Raw genomic sequence first — 21,091 nt, forward strand, 5'->3', positions numbered from 1 at the left:
TGTAATTTTCCGTATGGATACTCCGGTGGAGATCGTTAATTTTCTTTTCAATAATTTTACAAAGACGGGCTTAGGGAAGAAAAATCTGTATTCATAATATTATAAAGTTGAACAGTGTGTTTGAATTTTATCTAATTTTACCTTTTATTTTCGTTTTAGATAGCCCATAGACTGCCTCGTTGGTCTAGTGGTCGCAAGCGCGGCTGCTGTTCTCGAGGTCTCGGGTTCGATTCCCGGGTCGGGCCGAAATAGCTTTGTGAGTTTTCTTGAACTTTCACAGAGCAGCCCGTAGTCTGGAAGTTGGTGATTGATTCACCCGTGCATCGAAGAGCACGTAAATGTCGGTCCTGCGCCTGATCTCTTTCCGGTCGTGTCGGATTGCCGTCCCATCGGGTTATGAGAGTGAAGGAATAGGGAGTGCACCTGTGTCTGCGCAAATGCTCGTGCACTATAATATGTCCTGTGCAGCTGGCTGATCTCCTTAAATGAGAACAGCCGCCGTGGCCGAAATCGGCCGAGGACGCCATTAATTATACTGCAGAATGAATTAGGTTACTTTTTGATATGTGCGTAATGTACCTAGATCCTACAGGATGCGGGCAAAACCTCTGTGCTGACACTATTATAAACTACATAATGTACTTTCATACACGATTGTAGGTATTCAAAGGAGAATTATCTCTCTTACAAAAATCCCTTAAACAACATTCTTTGTCAACCTATACAATAAAACAATTGACTGTATTATTAGCTATACAATATCGATGGCAGCATACAAAAGCTGGAACATAAAGCTCTCAGACCGTTTGTAGCTCAAAGGGAAGGCCAATGTTCAGTAATGGACGTTTAATGGCAACAGATGTTGTACGTTCTAAAATTACGTGTCGATTCGCACGGCAATTTTTGCTAATTTTGCCTCTCGTTTTCCAATTGTTTTTTGTTGCGACTTTAATGTAGGAAATATTAATTAATACAAAATTTGCACAAATACAAAACTAGAGAAGATACCTACTAAAATTATACTTTGTAATCCTTGAAAGCGCTTTTTGCTAATTTTGCCTCTCGTTTTCCAATTGTTTTTTGTTGCGACTTTAATGTAGGAAATATTAATTAATACAAAATTTGCACAAATACAAAACTAGAGAAGATACCTACTAAAATTATACTTTGTAATCCTTGAAAGCGCTTTTCAGAAGATTTTTAATGTTAATCATTTTAAATAATATTTAGCTTGCTCATTTGTTTGCATGATTCTACTACTTCTATCTGACTCGAAAACCGGCAACATTTGTAAAATTGACGACCTTATGAAGGTTGATAAAATGCATGGGTATACTGATAGTAAAGAGCGTGAGAAAGAATATAGGTGACTTTTTATCCAGATACGGAAGATATTTCTCTCGATATCTACACGGGTAGAGCCGACGGAAACAGCTAGTTAAGAAAGTAATAAAGATGTTTGTGAAACAAGTCTTGAAGACTTATATACGTAAATGAAATCGAATTTCTATAAATAAATATCGGAAAACGTAACAATTTTTATCATATTTAATAAGTATGTTTTTATGAATAAAATCCCAATGTTAGTAAAATTAGAATCATAAAAACTTGTACCTAACATTAGTTTCTTTCACATAGCCGATTATTTATTATGTTAAATTAAAATATGACTAATTTATGACAGTTTGGTGTTCTCTGTCTAAATAATCAAATTTTAATAAAATATTGTAGGTGTATCATAATTATATTACCGTAATAAAACTATTACACAAATATGAAACGGAGAAATAAAATATAAAATCTTTGATTATTATAAGTATTTTCTTTTACGACTGTGTACATGAGTGGGTACTAGTGTTCTCAGCCAAATATTCTGATGTTCTTAATAAATTCTGTCTGAGAGTCCCTATAGTGGGACTTGAATAAGTAACGTATCTACCTACATTTATATTAAATTCTTTAACCACACTTTTGTTTATACGGCTAGTAAGTGCTTGCATAATAATCTATGTTATGTTTCTTATAAAAAATGAAAAATTGTCTTTGTTTGTTACACTGTGTTAACAAAGAACCAATCAAAATATTGACAGTAACCGAAAAAATATTTTTGAATTCTGAAGTAAGTAATTTAAGTTCTTGCGCATTTATACGTAAGTTGAGAAGCTTTGCTTGTCCGAAGTAGGATACTGGTGACTTTACATTAATGAAAATATGAATAAAGGTTTTCTGTACATATGCGTGTTTCATACATACATATTTCAGAATTGCAAAGTTATTTGACGCAAAATTTACTTGTTAGACAAATACCTCGTAATAATAGTAAATTGGCTGTATTTCATCTATATATATAAAAATGAAACCCGCTTTCCGTTGTCACGACATAACATGAAAACGGCTTGACCGATTTGGCTGAAAATTAGAGGGGAGGTAACTTAGACCCGGGAGAAGGTTTTAGGATAGTTTTTGTCACCATCCGGCTACGGGACGTGTATGAAACCGCGGGCGAAAGCTAGTTCTACATAAAATATAGGTATTTAAATAGCGCTGCAACACTTTGCCCACGGCATTTTTTGATGGATTTCCTAATAGCAAATGGGACCCCTCTTTAACGGCTCTCAAAATAAGGTAAATTGCACGAATCTCGTAAAACATTTCCTTATTCGGGTTTGGATTGAACCGTGGTACAATGATTAAATAGGGTAATAAATATTAAAGTAGCAGGCCGTTTTAAATACATATACAAAGAGTACATTTCTTACCAACTGCTTCTATAGGATGGTTGTTAATTAATTATGTTTATTAAGATCAGATCTATTTTCTGGAACATTCTTAATTAATTTAATTAAGTTTTAGGTTCTGGCTTTATTCGGGTTCAACACAATAGGGTAACAAATCTGAAGGTATTTGTTTCGCTAGGCTTAGAGAGTATGATTGGTGTTTCTCAAGATATTGCTTCAAGAAGTCATGCTGCAATTACTATTATATGTGACTATTTATTTTAATAGAAAATATGGCTTAAATCCTACTTATATTATAAACGTGAAAGTTTGTGAGAATGTATGGATGTATGTTTGTTATTCTTTCACGCAAAAACGGCTAGACTGATTCGGTTAAAATTTGATATGTAGATAGGTGATACTCTGGATTAACACATAGGCTACTTTTTATCAACACACAACGCGGGTGAAGCCGCGAGCGGAAGCTAGTTTTAAATATTTTTTGTTGGTAAATATAGCAGATTTCTGTCATCTCCTTCAATAGGTACAATCATAGCCCAGATCAATGAAGATATGCCAACTCACACAAGATATCTCATATAAAAAATCGTATACCATGTCGTGAATCGTGTTTATCTGGCAAAAGGTTTTATTTCAAAAATAATTATTATAGACGATAATATATTTACCGTCTGCCTAAAGTAAAAAAGTGTATTGAACTCATTTTTTTGTCATTCTTAACAATTTCTTCGAAATACTTCTTGGTAAATCATGTTATTCATTTCTGATTAAGGACTTATAAGAGTAGCATTGTGTTTGACCAGACAAGTACCTCTGATATTCTTAAAAATGTGAATCAGTAGACTGGTCAGTAAAGAGCACTCATTTTACAATTCTTTCTTTGTTGGGAGATTTTCCAACAATCTTTCATTATGTATACCAATACCTACTTCAGTAAAGTGCCTTAAAATTGTGTTTATTTGTTTATTTGAACGGAGACTGAGTTATAATGTCATTAACATTTACTCAGTTTTGAATCTTCTATAACTAACGAACTCGACGATCCAGTTATAATTTTAGACATATTTAAATTCACACCCAGATCTAATACAATAGCAACCTAGACTTAAGTAGGTGTTATCTCAAATATTTTGGCAAACACACAATACATGATACATATTGAAACAATTTATCTAAAATTGTTTAGATTCCCAAGGCATTCCGATCTCGTCTCAATTGTCAGAAATAATGATAAATTATTGTCTATTTCGAGTGGTTTGAATCATATATACAATTGTTGATACCTTTAGACACGCATACTGCCAACTTTTAGTCGGCCGATAGTCTGTTTGGATTCATAAATCAGTGTGAAGATGAATGGTAGTACGCACATTAGAAAGATCAGGTATTTAGCCGGTATCAGACCGACTGAAACACTTTGATTAGAATCAAAATTTCCTTTAATCATTTTCTTTTGCCGACCTTTGGGTCAACTCTCGGCCGACTGTTTACTCTGCAGTGTGTGTATGTGGGTAAGCTTAGTCTAAATGTTACCGTGATTCATGTAACCATAGAGTATTATAATTAGCTGTATTGTTTTAGACATTAACAGTGATGACGGAGGCGAAAGTATTTCGGCCTATTGGCAATTATCACACCCGGTGTTGGGCGTTTTCATTTGTTTTGTTGTAGATAAATATGAATAATCTTATTTATATTTAAAACGGTTTCTACGCGTAGTCTCAAACTCGTCACGAGAGAACTACTTCACGCATCCGGATATAAACTAAGCTTTTCTACAGTTTCTCAGATTAGCCCGTTCGAACAATCAAACAAACTCTTCAGTTTAATAATATGATGTATGTATTATATATTTACTACTAGTACTTCAAGTTCAAGTAGTATGTAGTACTTCAAGAACTATGGATAACTAATTCGCTGAAATTCACAAAATGAGTAAAGCAATTTTACCGCGAAAACTCAACAGATACATAATATGTAGAAAGGGGCATCTCTTTTGCCATTTATTATAGTTACCAGTTTATTAGTTTAGCTTTAGGTTGTAATGAATTACAGAGAACAAGATCTAACGAGACACGTTCGTACCCAACTTGTGAACTTCGTTTGGGCACCCAGTTTGCCAAAAGGACAATTAACCGAAATATTTATTCACTAAAGCAATAGACAGCACTTTTCAATTACCTAGGATTCAATTAACTATATAGTGTTAAAATTGTAATTTATTTCGTTAAATTATTTGTAACTGTTTCGTGTTTTAATTAAAAGAGATTTTGGGCTCTCCCTCGATTATAATTAATTATTAATTGATATACTGGTGATTTAGTAACAGGCAGTGACGATAATTGAAGCTAACATACAATTGCCACTGTTTGGTTGTGTAAGAACATATCTTACTGAACATTGCACTGCGAAAATTATTTCAATCCGGGCTATTTTGCAGAGCTTGTATAATCGGGACAGTCATAACCAAAAACACAGTTTTATCAAAGGGTGCTTGTTGGAGGCAGATTATTTATCTATGAACTTCTACTATTATTATAGTAGGTAAAAACCTTTACAAAACTTATTTTTTTCAGTCAGGCCAATGATGCAGATTAGACAGCTACTATAATTACTTTTATAATAAGCTTTTAAGAAACTTTGTGAATGTAATTCGTTATTAAAAAACCTGGCCCTTAATTTTAAATGACTGTCACTTATCACAGCGAAAAAAGCGAATAACTAAGACAAGAAATAAATGCTGCGATTAATTAAATACATAAATCTTTCATAGCTTCTAACCTGAATGCTCTGAAATGATGTCAATTTACATAGTTTCAAAGTTAGACTGAAAACTATTTTATCGCTTTTCCAGACAGTTTGATTAAATCGAGGTTTATTAAGAAGGTTAGTTAGTTTTGAAATCTTCAAAGATTTATTTGTAAAAGATTTAGGTAGTTACACGAGGAGTATTGGGTTGCCCCGGTAACTTAGTTGAGGAGGCTAGATAGGCAGTCGCTCCTTGTAAATCATTGGTATTCAGCTGCATCTGTTTAGACTGGAAGCCGACTCCAACATAATTGTGAAAAGGCTAGGCAGATGATGATCATGATTGAGTGACACGAGGAAATGGCAGATCTTGTTTTGTTTCATTTGTTTACAAAAAAGGGTTCCTGCCATGTCACAGTTTCCTGCATTTTTCCCTTAGGGTGGTAATTTAAAAGGGAGCATTAAATTACAGATTTCCCATGACAAAAAAAATATATTTTCCTGTTTTATCTTCACTCTGAAGATGGCCTTTTTATAGCTGCCATTAAAACAAAAATACCCATGATGCGGAAAGGTCACTCCAGAAGAGTCTATTTGAAATTTTTTAAAACAAAATGGTACATAAACGATGTGCCGCCTCAAAAATAAAACAAATCTTTCAATTTTAAATCACGTTAGTCAAATAGTTGATCTTAGATGTTCAAAGTTAATTTTACCAATGGCAGAGAAAAGGATGTCAATCAAATTAAATAAAAGTTATTTAAAATTCACTAAAAAACAACTCTTTTCGTACAAGACATTCCCCAAATACGCCCGCCCTTCACCACTTCCTATATGTTTTACTTGGTAAGAAGAAGTGGCGTAACAAACTCCCCCCCAGCACATAGTATAAAATAAGAAAATTAGAAGATATTTTGCATAAATTGTGTAAGATCTCATACTCTCATGTTCACAAGCAAGTACCCTGTAGTAAGGAATATCCTGCTTGCTTTATATGTAGGTAGTTTCAATATAATACTGTAAGATACAAACAATGTTCTAAGTTTGGAGGAGAATAATCGCCTGGAGCTGTCTTGTTTAGTTCAACTTATGTATTAAGTTACAAGGCCTGATCAAACATGGAAATCATATTTGAGTACTTTTTTGTTATACCTAGGCAATATTAAGTACATATGCTATGTCTGAGACAGAGGCAATAAACATAAGAATAGTAAAATAAAATAGTAAATAGATAAGGTCGTGGTGGCCTAGTGGGTAAAAGACCAACCTCTCAAGTATGAGGGCGCGGGTTCGATCCCAGGTCAGGTAAGTACCTACCAATGCAACTTTTCTAAGTTTGTATGTACTTTCTAAGTATATCTTAGACACCATTGACTGTGTTTCGGATGGCACGTTAAACTGTAGGTCCCGGCTATCATTAAACATCCTTGGCAGTCGTTACGGGTAGTCAAAAGCCAGTAAGTCTGACATCAGTCTAACCAAGGGGTATCGGGTTGCCCGGGTAACTGGGTTGAGGAGGTCAGACAGGCAGTCGCTTCTTGTAAAGCACTGGTACTCAGCTGAAGCCGGTTAGACTGGAAGCCGACCCCAACATGATTGGGAAAAGGCTCGGAGGATGATGATAAAATAAATAAGGTATTCAATGAGCAGTACATAAACAAATTTTATGATTTTGGGTCATTTATTTTTCAATATAAAATAATTTACATTAAAACACGTATGCGTATGTTAGGTACACATTTGAAATCACAACATACAAATACATATTTTTTACCCTTTCAAATTAATCAGGCAGTAAAGGTCCCTGGCTAGCCAACCAAAAACGTGAAATATTTCAAGGTAATGAAAAAATAACAAGCTCATCAATTTCATATGCGATACAAAGCAAAAAGTATTTAAAAACGAAAATACACAACTGTTATTCAGAAAGCAATAAATTACTCATACATTTTCATGTCTGAATCATTAAACTCTGTGTAAATTCAATGGCCGAAATTGTAATGAGCAAAAATAAATGTTTACACAAGTGTACCAATAAACGAAAGACGATAAATCGTTGAAAAATGTTAATTGTTTAAATATTTTTTAATCTGTTCTTTGATAAACTTTCAGCTTATTCTCAAAATTATCCCGCATCCGAAAACTTAACTAATCCGAATAAAAATCACATTTTCCTTAAATCGACACAAATCGATTAACCGAAACAGATATAAAACGTTTCTCTTTTTGAAAATCATGATAACAAAAAGTTGAAATTAAAGTAGGTACCTACCTACCTGGTATAAAGACTACGTACTTGAATTATCACTGTTAGTGACTATAAAGTGGAACTGAAATTCATTGGCACAGAAAGCATACACATACAACATTCTTGTCACTTTTAATTAATTAAACACTATGTTTGTTAATAAGATAATTTAACGTTATTAGAGCTGAACAATATAAATTATAGCATCAAGCCAAATTAGAAGATAATAAGTCTATCAACAGCTTTGACTTATTTCATTAGTCAATCAGTACAAATTGTATTAATTTGAGTTGTTACATCTTCCGTCATTTAAAGGCTCTCTCTTCTAAACTAATATAATAAAGAGAAAACGTTTTTTTTTGTTTGTACCCTGATGGCTCCTAAACTACAACCTTTTCTTATCTTTCTTTTCGCCAAGCTCAAAGTACCTGATATATAAAATCAAAAACTATTTAGTGAAGTAACCCTGGTCAAATCAATTAGCATACTACCCATTTAAAAATAAAAACAATTCAAAACGCTCCCATACTTCCTACTAATAGAAACAACACTTAGAATTAAGATAATGTATTAAACTACAGCAACGCAAATAAACTGAATAGCTGTACACATGGTAAGGTTAAAGAATTGTATCATGGCGAAGGTCGGGACCTTGAAACGCTAGAACTAGAACATCGCTTTACATTATGCGTAACTGTTGCAAAATGGAACAAGCAAGCATATATCCTAGACATTGATGAGATCAGATGCAACTAAACTTTATGCAATTGAGTTATATTGGCAGAGACAAAGCGTGAATTCTAGAAAGTCCTTTAATCTTCATATTATTTCAATTTCATCCTATTTTAAATGTACCACATGTAAACTTGTGTTGCTAATAATTGAGAAATGAGTGTCTGTAAAATAATTGATGGAATCATATTTTGTTCCGTATCAGGCATCTCAATCACGACATAAAAGACACCTTGATTTTGCATTCAGTTACCTGAAAAGTTCAAGGTTACATTACAGCAAAACTGACAAATGTACGACAAAGTCCAAGAATACATGCAAATAAATAGCTCCCCAACTTCCTTTGTCCACTCATCAAGTGCTTCAACTACTAAGAATTATTTAGCACAAGTGTACAAATAAACAAGAAAGAGATGATGTATCATCGATGGCGACCGGCGCAAGCGACTAGTGGCCTGTGACGTCACGCATTCCGTGTGGCGACTCACTCCTTCACGGCCAACTTTATATTTGGAATCGGTTTACCTACTAATGGTAGGGCTGCCAGTAACCAAAAATTATTCATGAGTTGAACTTCAAAAAGTAGAGGACGATGTACGAAAGTGGGGACAGAAGTACACAAAAAAGATTTGAGCATTGATGCCGCGTGCTTTGGAGCAAACCTTTGGAGGTTTGGTCCCTTTATAAAGCTTAGCAAGTTTCGTGTGCATTATTTACGATGAAGGAACCCCTTTAAGGGTTTTGAATGGGCAAACATGTACAAAAAATCTTCAAGCTTTTAAGGAATCAAAGAACATTAAGGTATCAAACACTTTCAACTTTCTAATGCTTTTAACACCAAAGTTAATTGTTAAGTTTGCCTTTGTCTTATAAATTGTTTTATCCGGTTACCAAGCGACTTCCTTATATAAGAATTTGAGGTAGTGATATCCCAAAATGGTTTTATTGGAAGCTTATTGTCATATCGGTTAATGTCCGGAGAGAATATTTTTTCTGACATAACAATGGATCTTACGAACCGGAACTTTAATAACCAAATACCAATCTATAGATCAGATGGACAAAAGATTGAGTATCCGCACTCTTTGGAATAGCATCTAGGCCGATTTTCGGTCACAGCCTCAATTCTTGAATGAGACAGTAATCCAACAAGACTGAAAAAAGATCAGACGCCGAAGCGACAATTTTACATGCATCCGAGTCACATAATTCCAGATTACTTTAGAGAAAGGTTATTATGAAATCAGTCAAGCGTTTTTGGCCCGATAGGGGAAACGAACTGGAGACTATGTGCACGTCAATGATGCCATTACACCAAGAGGGGAATCATGAACATTACCGTTCCACGTCATTATATTATATTCGATGATAACTAACTGATACTTTAACGGTAATCAGTAAAACCGGGCCTTATTGTAACGTTTTTTCAAAGGTAAATCACACAATAAATTCAATTTCGTACATTTATAGTAGTTTGCAGAATTGGGACTGCTCACATGTGAAGTAAATCCGATTTGATGGTGGACAATGCGATTGTAACAGATTTTGTAGAAATGCAACGTACACAGCTGTACATACATTTAATACAAAGCTCATTTTATTACGAATGTTTGCTCATTTTATTAACGAAATTACAACTGAAATTCTGTTTAAAAAATATTATCCTTATCTGTATAATAATCAGTTAATTAAAGCAGTTCGCGACTGTTCTGTATTTTCCGAAACACAGTTCACTAATTTGGTGAACTTTTTAAGTAGGTTCCGATACGAAAATATTGGTTGTTAAGAAAATGCTACTGAAAATAATATTTTTGTAAGTCCAGATTTTGTATTTTGTGACAAAATTATGCCAAAGAGATGCCGCTGTCATGTCTACTAGTCTGAGGACATAATATTATTTGCATTTCTATGAAGGCCGCGCCTATATTGAAGTAATATTCCTCGGGGAAACAAAATTACAAAGATGCAAACGGGAAAAAGATGCGTTGTTAGAATGCAAGAATATGAGGAATTAACGTTTTATTTTAATACTTAAAACATGCAACAATTAAAAAATATTTAATCTTGATAGCGAGTTTTGACGCCCATACATCGTTCAAGCTACACTTACCCTTTCTTTGTATGTGTGCGTAGCCCGTAATGCAACATGCTGTAATGTGTGTGCCTAAAAAATATAGCTGATTCTGCAAAGGGTCACTTATGTATAATTTTACGAGCTATTTTTCGGTTCCATAAATACATTTACAAAAGCCCATTAACATCACTCAAATATTTGAAATCTAACCAAGAAGTTCCTAACACAAATAAAATAATTACCATAAATATTCTTTACGGTAATTTATTTCAAAACTTGGCAACCCTTAGCGTTCCTTTCGCCCAGTGCGTCCAATGATGCGTAATTAGTAACTTAAACACATTGGTTCCGTACCCAACCGAATATGGAATTGGAAAACGGGCTTGACAGAAATAAACATTGGAATACTTCGCAGATGAACTGTTTACGTCTGTGGCGCGTCGTGTGGTGACGCGTTTTCAAGAAATATTGACGTGTTTCGCGGTTTAATCCTGGGTAAATTATTCACTATTCGGATAGATAAACCTGCCGTTGTTGACCAAGTATTCATCTTATAAAGAACTAGCCATATTCTTGAGGTTTTACCCACGTCCCGTGTTACTACTGTCCGTACCGGGATAAAATAAAACCTTATCCCTTCATCTATTTACCTTTGTGAGTAAGCAAGACTAACAACTAATGTAATATGAGCGGAAGTTTTTAAAATATAAATGTAGTTTGTATTCGCTCTGACATGGAATTATAAACTTTTTCTAAAGCAATCTGATATGGTTCAGAAATTTTCCACAGTTTAATGCAGTTCTTTTTTTAAATGAATTCAAACTTATATTTTACATGAAAAAAGTTTTTTTTTTAATCTACTATTTCTCATAGTAGGTAAAGGTTAGACTTTTATAGAGCATTAAATTTAAATCACTTACGGCCAGTTTCTTCATCAAAAGTTAAAGTTAAAGTAATGTCTAAAGTAAAAGTAACGGTCAAATACGTTTTTTCAAGGCTAAAGTGACAGCAAAACTAATAGAAAAATTGAATTTGACTTACTTTTATTTACTTTTACTTTACGATTTTCGTTACTTTTACTTTAGACATTACTTTGACTTTTACTTTGACTTTAACTGTTGATGAAGAAACTGGCTGTTAGATAAAATACAACACATTAATTCTTACTCGAAAATCAAATAAATCAACAGAGCGAATTTATCATAATGTCAAGAACAATTGAATTAATTAAGATACTCTTTAACAAAATTATTAGGAGTCTATTCCACAATACCTAATTAATTATCATTAAATTTTGAACATCAGCAAAGAGTGAATACTTAGTTTTTAATAGAATAGGAATTAAGTAAGTGCCAATTGAAAAGTCTCAAACGCTTTTCTTTAATGAAGAAATCTGTTTTCCTCAAATGTCTTGTTATGTTTGGTACTTGAGCTACCTACTTAAGTGAACTTAAGTGATTAGTATTAAAAGTGAACTAAATGTGTAACGTAATAGTCATTTATTCATAATGTCTCCGTTGGTCCCGACTGTCATTTGCACATCTTTGGCAGTCGTTACGAGTTATCAGGTTGCCCGGATTGAGGTCAATCGCTTCATGTAAACACTATCTCTCAGCTACATCCATATCTTTACCGTGGCTATATTCTGCAAAGAATACAGTGTCTGTGCTGTAGAGGTTAAATATCAATAGTTTTAATTAATTCTGGTCAGACAGCAATTTCAATTATATTCTTTCTAAATAAGTATAGAAGGTTTTTTACATGAGATTATCAGTTCTGCCATTGAATACGACAAGTAAAAGTTAAAAAACATTTTTAAATTCAAAAAGAAGATAGTTTCCCGGTCCCTAGAGTACTTTTCCCTCAGGAAAAAGCGAAAACTACAGAACGCTTTCACAATCCTTGTTTTGTATTTCATATCTCACAAAAGACCAATATTGGTATGGAACGTTTTCACAATCCTTGTTTTGTATTTCATATCTCACAAAACATCAATATTGGTTTACCTCACGAGAAGTCAATGTAACAATTCTCTCGAAATCTGTGGTCCTTTTGAGTTCCAGGAAAGTTCATGGAAAACATAGTTGTTTGAATGAACCGCACTTTCTACAATGCGGATAACTATTTTGTGGTTTTAGGTTCGTAAATATTGTTAAGATTTTATTAAGTACTTTTTTAGTTTCTAGTTTTTGTAATGGCGGTATAGATAGACGGCATGTGTGCAATATACCTATATTTTAAGTCTGTGTGAAACAAAAACCTACAAAAATATTTTCCAGCACCCACAGTTTTAATTAAAATAACGAACATGGATATTATTTTACACTCGCAGCTTTATGATTTTGGTTCCAATTAGGACTTTGATTCTACTATCCTAGAGTTCAGACTTATCTAAGAGTTGAATGAACCTATTTAATGATATTGAAATAATTTAGGTTAAGTTCCCGTCAATATGCAAGCTATTACTGTTGTAAGCTATACTGCTATTACTTTACAAAAAATATTATTTTCTTACGCATTATAGACATATATTATGAACCCCCCCTTAAGGAAGGATAAAGGAGTAAATAGAGATAGTAGGTACGTATGGGAGTATATACGACAGTACCTATATAGGGAAGTACATAATTATAGATTAAAGCTTACGGCTTACTTAATTTTGCGAAAACGTTGAGTACTCATCATTATTTAGGTATTTTTTTCCGATTACGTAATACTTTTTAGGGTTCCGTACCCAAAGGGTAAAACCCCTATTGTTTTCGCTCCTCTATCCGTCTGTCCGTCTGTCCGTCTGTCACCAGACTGTCTCTCATGAACCGTGATAGTTAGAGAGCTGAAATTTTCACAGATGATGTATTATTGTTGCCGCTATAACACAAATACTGAAAACTAGAATTAAAAATATATATTTTGGGGGGCTCCCATACAATAAACGTGATCTTTGTCCGTTTTATAAATAATGGTACTTACGGAACCCTTCCTGCGCGAGTCCGACTCGCACTTGGTCAGTTGTTTATATTAATCGGATAACCTCTTAATAAGAAGGAAGAGCCTCTTACTCTGAAGGGCAGAATTAAAGAAATTGCCAATAATAAAAAAATGTACTGTAAACAAAAACAACTTCCTTAATTGATCCATTTAGCTAATCGTTCGAAAAAGATAAACAATTAATTTTCTCCTACCACAGCATTTTTCTCAACGGACGAGGAAGTTTTCCTTTTAGTTCCAAGAATTGGATATGTCTACACTATATAAGTGCTTTTTGTTTGATTCCCGTTATTGCAGAACAAATAAATCAAGGTTGCAATTTTCTAGAATGTTAGGTTCAATATAAATATGAGAAAACAATCGACATACGACTCAGACCAGTTTAATATTCTCTAGGCTCTCAAAAATTGATCATTAATATTTTTGCGGTATTTTTTACTTCATCCATGTTTTTATGTTGTCCCATTCGTAAGCCCAATAGTCCAAATGAAGCTTAGTTCAACTGATTCCAAATGTCAAAATGTAGGCCAACTCTTGAAGAAAGAAATTGGTTTTCTAGTAGAAAGTAAACACATGGTCAGGACATGTACTGTTTATTTTGTCCCAGGAAGCTTTTTACGGGTTTGCAAACGTTTCAAGCTTAGAGCATTGAACCACCCGGAGACGCCATGAGCACAAATCTCTATGTTTGCGAAAATTCCCTTTGCAACGCAACCAATAATGACACGCATGCATTCTCAATTACATCCTTATGCAACTATACAACAAAATTGACAAACACAAGTAAAGAGCAACTTATGCTTGGATCATGTACCAGAAGACGATGGAACCACTATTTTTTATATTTTTTAATGTTTTATTTTTTCTATCTGGGGGCATCAAATATTTACGAAAACATTTGAGTAACAATTGAGGCCCTTAGGAGTATGACTCTCTCGTTCTTTTGGCAGAAGGGAGAGGACGAAGTCGTCTCCAGTTGATTCGATTTTCTAAGCGTCCGGATCTTGGAAAAGAAGATTCAGTAATAAATGTGTTTCGGCCAGTATGTGACACATTGGGTTCGTTTTTTCTCGTATTGTGACCTCGGGTTAAAAGGATGTGCGCTATTTGTCAGCCATTTATTATAACGTACTGCGGGTTCTACCATCATGAAACCAGGAAAGATTTTTGGTTGCGAAAAAATGTTCTAGTATTTTTTTTGAACAATTGAGATGGTCACGAGTACATTTGTTTGTGTATATTTGCTTACTGTATTGTGATGAAACATCCCTTATTCAAATGTCACACGAAAGATTGTTGTATTTACATCAAGAAGTATGATTTACTTTTCAAACCATTTTCAGAGCATACAACATCTCCTGGCAAACTGAAAAAGTAAAGAAAAATCTCAACAAACTTGACAATTAACTTTTTTATTTCTTCTTTACAGATATACACAGTAATCTCAGACAAACTCGTCGGAATACTTTTAAGAACGAGGAAACATCAGCTGACTTACTTCGAGGGCGAAGTTCTATTCCAGGTACAGTATTTGTTAAACTTTCAACATTATCCTTAGAAAAAGCTTAGTCGGGATATTCTAAACCTTGACTTGCTTTGACACTGTAGAAGAAAATGAAAAACTAACAAGTATTAACAAGGCTACTGGCAAAGTTTTGGAATATAAAACTTTAGTATTATTAAAGTAAAAATCTTGTAGTTACATAGTGTATTGTTTTAAAGAGATGGTTGTCGATACGGTAAAGTTTACATAAGACCTATATAGTGTATTGTTTTAAAGGCTAGTCTTCGATAGGGTATAGGTAGTTTCAGATAAGGAGACTTAGCAGGAGGCCAAAACTGGAACACATCACTTTACTTTGTCTTCATATAATTCCGTTCAATATTCAAGGTTCAGTAGTTCTGGGAAACCTTTAGGGTAAAACCAAACAAAAAATAATTCCTATACATATATGTACCTCTAGATAATTATGGTTCAAACACAGACGGTCGCATAGATATAATTAGCAAATCGCTTAATACTCAAAAAAAGCTAGTCTAAAATATTTTAAAGCAAAGTATTTCCTACTAATCCTGAAGAAATAATCTCCAAGGACAAGGTCTCTTTTAACCCTTCGCTACAACAATAAAGACAATACAATTTCCTTTGTGTAGCGTTCACTAATGTCCCGGATACAAAGGGTTAAAATATCTTGTACATTATGACATTGTACATACACACATTAGTTACATGAAACCGTACTTAGACGATTAGATATTAGCAGCTTTTGTCTGCATTATTGTCCTTATTATGTACACATTAAATACTTTATTTCAATGACTTCCTTGGTTATTTATCGAGCAAAGTGGCGAACTTTGGGGGAGGCTTTTGTCCAGCAATGGACATCTTTCGGCTGAAACGACCTTTGTTTATTGATTTTCTAAACGAGTAAAAACATTAGACAAATTTAAACTAGGGCATTTCCCAGTATTTATTTAACACAGAGATCATGTTTACTCAGAACATAATTACATAACTGGGGCAAACTGCAATACGATAAAAAGGAAAGTTCATTAATAAGAAACTTTTTTTTCCAGAAACGAGACGACGATGTCCCAGTTTTTCTAATGCAAACGATGCAGGACATCAGAGCATATTGCGATAATAAGGCTCTACAAGCAAGAAGATCTGTGTCGCCTATGCCTCAATAAGTAGGTATAAGAAATTAAAAAAATAATTTTAATAAAACCTTCTTGTGATGACTGCAAATGGCTGGCAAGCGAGACAAGAAAAAAAAGCGGTACAAAAGTATAAAAAAGTCGAGACATTATAACCTTCTTTTTAAAAGTCCTTTTCTGAGAAATATATTTTAAATGTGTATTTTGAATATAGAATGTTCAAACTGACGTTGATGTCAACTCGTAAAATAAATGTGCTTTTAAGCAGTTCAGTGATTTTTTGAAAATATGTCAATATATTTTTCAGTTTGTACAATCCATAATACTACAGAATATTACAGAAATATGTAAATACAGAGTATTGCTCGCTCTCGTTACAATATTTGCTTGCCAATAAGTGATACAAATATTCGTTTTGGAATATGATGAAATATTTTCTGTTACAGCAATATTATTGCATGAAATGATTTATTTTTATTTACGAGTGTTATGAATACGTTTTTTTTAAGTTTATATTGATATACCTATGCAAAAATCATGTACGATTATCGAGTACTTTTTTAAATACTATTTTTGATTATAACCATGAAAAAATAAAATAATTAATTTATTAACAATAAAAAACAAACTAAGTTTCCACAAATAGATGACTTGAGTGTAAATTGAAATTGTTTTTCATTAATTTACATGTCGCGTTTGAAATTAAAATGATCAAGAAAAAATACGTTTTATAAATTCTGAATTAGCTACTACTATATTAAATAAAAACAAAACTTGTGTAGCCGGCTTTATTTTCTTTTTTCAGCCGTATACCATTTTGCTAAAATCCTTTGATCAATTAAATTATTCTGACAGACAAAGCAAAGAAATGCTTTTATTACAAAATCAAATTGATATGCCATCTAAAAAAATACTAGTTTTAAAGCTAAAAAAAAATACTCGAAAAATCACTCACTTCATTTAAATTGAAATCTGTAACTGTATCCTACATGCAGAATTTTTGGATTTATATTGCATCGCAAAGTTATTAAAAAAAAAATCTACCGATTACTGTTATTAGATTACATATAAGACAACTAACCAAAAAATACTAGTGTTGTTACTAAGTTAAAATTAATTTTTAATATTAATAATAGATGTCAAGTTGTGAAGAAGATTTTGAATGTTTTTATGTCCTAACCAATGTATGTGACACCCACTTATTTCTGAGTAGAAACAAAATATGTAAACAAAGAAATATTCAGTTGATTTCTTGCTTGAAAGCATAGCAACTGCAAAAAACAGTGGGTTTTTTAGTGTTTGAAAATAACATCTTTGGAAGGTTAAAATAAGGTTGACAAAATTGTTTAGGTTAGGTTATAGAAAGATATTTGTAAACAAGGGACCTTTTGTGTAGTTTTGCGATTCGCTTTTGTTTTGCGATGTAAAAAAATCATTGTGTTATTTACGCACACTGACGCAGATTCGACTGTTCCACGTATTATTAAGATTACAGTATCCAGTACTTTACTTTTCTCTGAATACATATGTATTTGATACAAATGTAATATATCAAAAAGCATGTTTTCAGGTCTTTAAAAACTGGACATAAATAAACATATTTTGTCAATTCTGTATATGAATTTGAAGAAATAGAAATACCAAATCACTAATTCTGTAGAAAGTTTTTACTACGTGGATTACCAATGGAAAATAAAAGATTTTCATCTAAATAGACGTATCTATCGAGATGATAAAATAAACGTCAATTCGAGTCTGTGTCAGAATGCATCGAGCCTTTGGCTTGTGTTGCAAAAAAAGCTTTTACTATGTCAAAAATATTTATATTTTCTAATAATTAGGCCGAGACAAGAGTTGTCTCGACATTGGTCCATAGAAAATATAAGGAGTTTTACAGAACTTTCATACTATTAGGATTTTAGATTTTCGAGTTTTTGTCGAGTGACGAAGAATCTGTAAGCAGTTTCACAGTGTCAAATTGAACCTGTAGTTGTCAATTGTTACCCGCCCGTACGATCCATTCTGAAAAACTGAGAGAAAAATCTGCTAGTATGAAAGCATTGTTACGAAGGAAGATGATCACTTGGCGTGTACCCAAACCTCAAGGTTGAGTGTGAAATTTAATGTATGATTATCCTTTAAATATAATCTTATAATGGCACATTAATCAGAGCTGTAACTGAAACCTTTTCTAAAACAATGTGCTTATTCCTTTCAGTACCAAAACGTATCCATTTTTGTATGGAAAAGAAAATAAAAGATCATTTGGATGAAAATGAACGTAGTCTGTAAATCTGTTGGGATTATAGCCTGATTATTTTGGTTTCTCTATTATATCTAGAAGTTAGGATTGTAATTTCTTTGGAGCTTGATTGACACTATGTGACCTTTGTGCAATTAATTGATATATTTTATTAGTTTTTTTATTTTTATTAATATTGTTATTATGTACAAATTATCATGTAGAATCATATGTTTATACTATTTTACTATGTTAAGGCGCTGTTTTAAGTTTCATCTGACAAGAAACTATAGTTTACCAAATCGCCTGAACGGATAGTTGTCCTTAGTTTAAGTAAATTATATTTTTTGTTTAATTATTAAGAAAAAGTACATTATTATTTAATTGTACGGAATTTAAAATATATTAAAGTTAAATAAATTATTTTTAATTCAACGTTTAGAATATTTTTGTTTATGTTTATAATGTACTAATATTTTTGAGAATCTCTTAAGGTTTTCATGTGAAAAAGTCAAAATATTAAATAGGTATCTAAATAAGAAATACTATAAAATAAATAAATTTATGAAAAAATAAAGTATTAATGGTTTTGTTGTATGTTAAACAAAATTAATTTCTGGGAACTTATTGTTGATTGTTTGTAAGTAAAATTAATTTGAAATTGAAAATATATTTATTTGAATCATTTTTGTTTGTACAAGTATTGTATCTATTGAATTGAAAAAAATGATCGAAATGTACGTTTTAATATTGGATTTAATAACAATGTATCATTTTATACTTCAGCCTATCTAGTCTTTGAATGTAAGGAATAATACTTGTGTTGAAAATAAATATTACGAATTTGAGGATTATTTTTTATTCCACCATTCATCCAAAACTAGTTGAGGTAATCTCATCCTAACTAATATTAATGCGAAAGTAACTCTGTCTGTCTGTCTTTTCTTCACGCCTAAACTACTGAACCAATTTGTGTGAAATTTGGTACAGACATAGTTTGGAACTTGAGAAAGGACATAGGATAATTTTTATTACAAAAAACTATAAAAATAAAATTTATTCCGGACATATAGCGCGAACGATGTCGCGGGCAAAAGCTAGCACAATAATAAAATTCATGATCGGGAATCGTGTTTTATACCTACTGCTGAAGAGTTTGCTTGTTTGCTTGAACGCACTAATCTCAGGAACTACTATGTTCCGGCTTCGACTTCACAGCGGGCCCGGGGCGGCCAACATCACCACAGCACCGAGCGGGGGAGAGCATGCGCGTGGCGCAGAGGGGCGACCAACGCCATCGCGCCTCGCTCCGGCGCTCGCCTCGTCCATTTCGCCGTGCGCTCGATGGGAACGCACGCGCGCACAACACAGACACATACACTACAGACCACCAACGAACGACAGAAAAACATTCCACATTTGTTTTATTAACGTTGTACTTTGTAAATAAGTTATATAGTACTTACTACGATTAAACTATTAACTTACACAACAGTCGTCGTGCATCATTTCCAACATACTGAGCATATCGAAGCAGAAACAACTAATTCAATTTGAAAAAATATTTCAGTGATAGAAATTTATCCGGGTAATCCTAACCGGGTTCGTGCAGAAGTTCCCACGGGATGCGGGTGAAACCATTGGCAGAAGCTTGTTAAAAATTTTAACCGTTTAGATTCAGAAATATCTAAATTGCAAATGTTCAGGTTATTGATCCCTTTCTATTTGAAAACGAAATCTCTTAGTTTGTGTAAATCCTGATTTCTATCAATCTCAGTATTACTTGAGGCTTATTATTCGATCCCATTACTTTAGGAAATTATTTGATGTTTGATTTAACCGCTATCCCATTTGTATATTTCTGAGATAAGATGGAAACTGAAATTTCTTTTTTAATCATGATAATGATTGGTCTTCGAATTTCCTTTTCTGGCCGATATTATGTTTTCCTCAATGTATTCTAGACTCGCAACCTTCAGATACGCAAGCGCAGCGTAGGACGTCCACCAACAAGGTGGACAGACGACCTTATAAAGGTCGCCGGAAGACGCTGGATGCAGGTTGCCTCCAACAGGTATCTGTGGAGATCTCAGGGGAGGCATATGTTCAGCAGAGGACGTCCTATGATCTCCTTCAGATCCTTCAGATCTATAAACTACAAGCATCCAGATTAAAAGAAGCCTTGTAGTATGTCTTTTCTCACTAGCTTCTCTAGTAGCTCTAGCTCAATCATCTGTTCGCCAAATTTCATTGATATCGGTTCAGCCTCAGATCAAAGAAATTGGGGTTCAGCAATTTTGGCGTGAAAGCGCGACAGACTGACAGTTACTTTCTCATTTGTAATTTATTTATTTATTTATTTATTTATTCTTAGAGAAGGCTTACGGACTAATCACAATATTATAAGTAACATATTATATAACTAAATTGCCAACAACAAGCCTCCACAGGTAATTTCAACCTATCGATATTTACAACAATATGTTACAGTCTTTATAACATAATTTAACATATTAACAATTTAACATAATGTTACAGTCTTTATACCCTAGATACCTTCAGTTTGATTACAATTGCTAGCCAGTTACATTATTTACAATTTTATTTAAAATCATTCGCAAAAGAACAGTTTAGTTTAAATAAGGATGATATTGAAAAAATAC

General features: G+C 33.1%; 1 protein-coding gene across 1 annotated transcript in view; it reads left to right on the plus strand.

The window, feature by feature from the left end:
• Window positions 1-19,276, plus strand: part of LOC124636973 (actin-binding Rho-activating protein-like) — a 44,504-nt gene extending 25,228 nt beyond the window's left edge. The window contains exons 4-5 of the mRNA XM_047173271.1: window positions 14,958-15,050; window positions 16,106-19,276. Coding sequence (XP_047029227.1) covers window positions 14,958-15,050; window positions 16,106-16,219 — 207 coding nt within the window. The 3' untranslated portion in view covers window positions 16,220-19,276. The remainder of the gene's footprint in view (window positions 1-14,957; window positions 15,051-16,105) is intronic.
• The last annotated feature ends 1,815 nt before the right edge of the window (window positions 19,277-21,091 follow it).

The sequence above is a fragment of the Helicoverpa zea genome, chromosome 15 (genome assembly GCF_022581195.2).
Source record: "Helicoverpa zea isolate HzStark_Cry1AcR chromosome 15, ilHelZeax1.1, whole genome shotgun sequence".
In the NCBI taxonomy this organism is placed as follows: domain Eukaryota; kingdom Metazoa; phylum Arthropoda; class Insecta; order Lepidoptera; family Noctuidae; genus Helicoverpa; species Helicoverpa zea.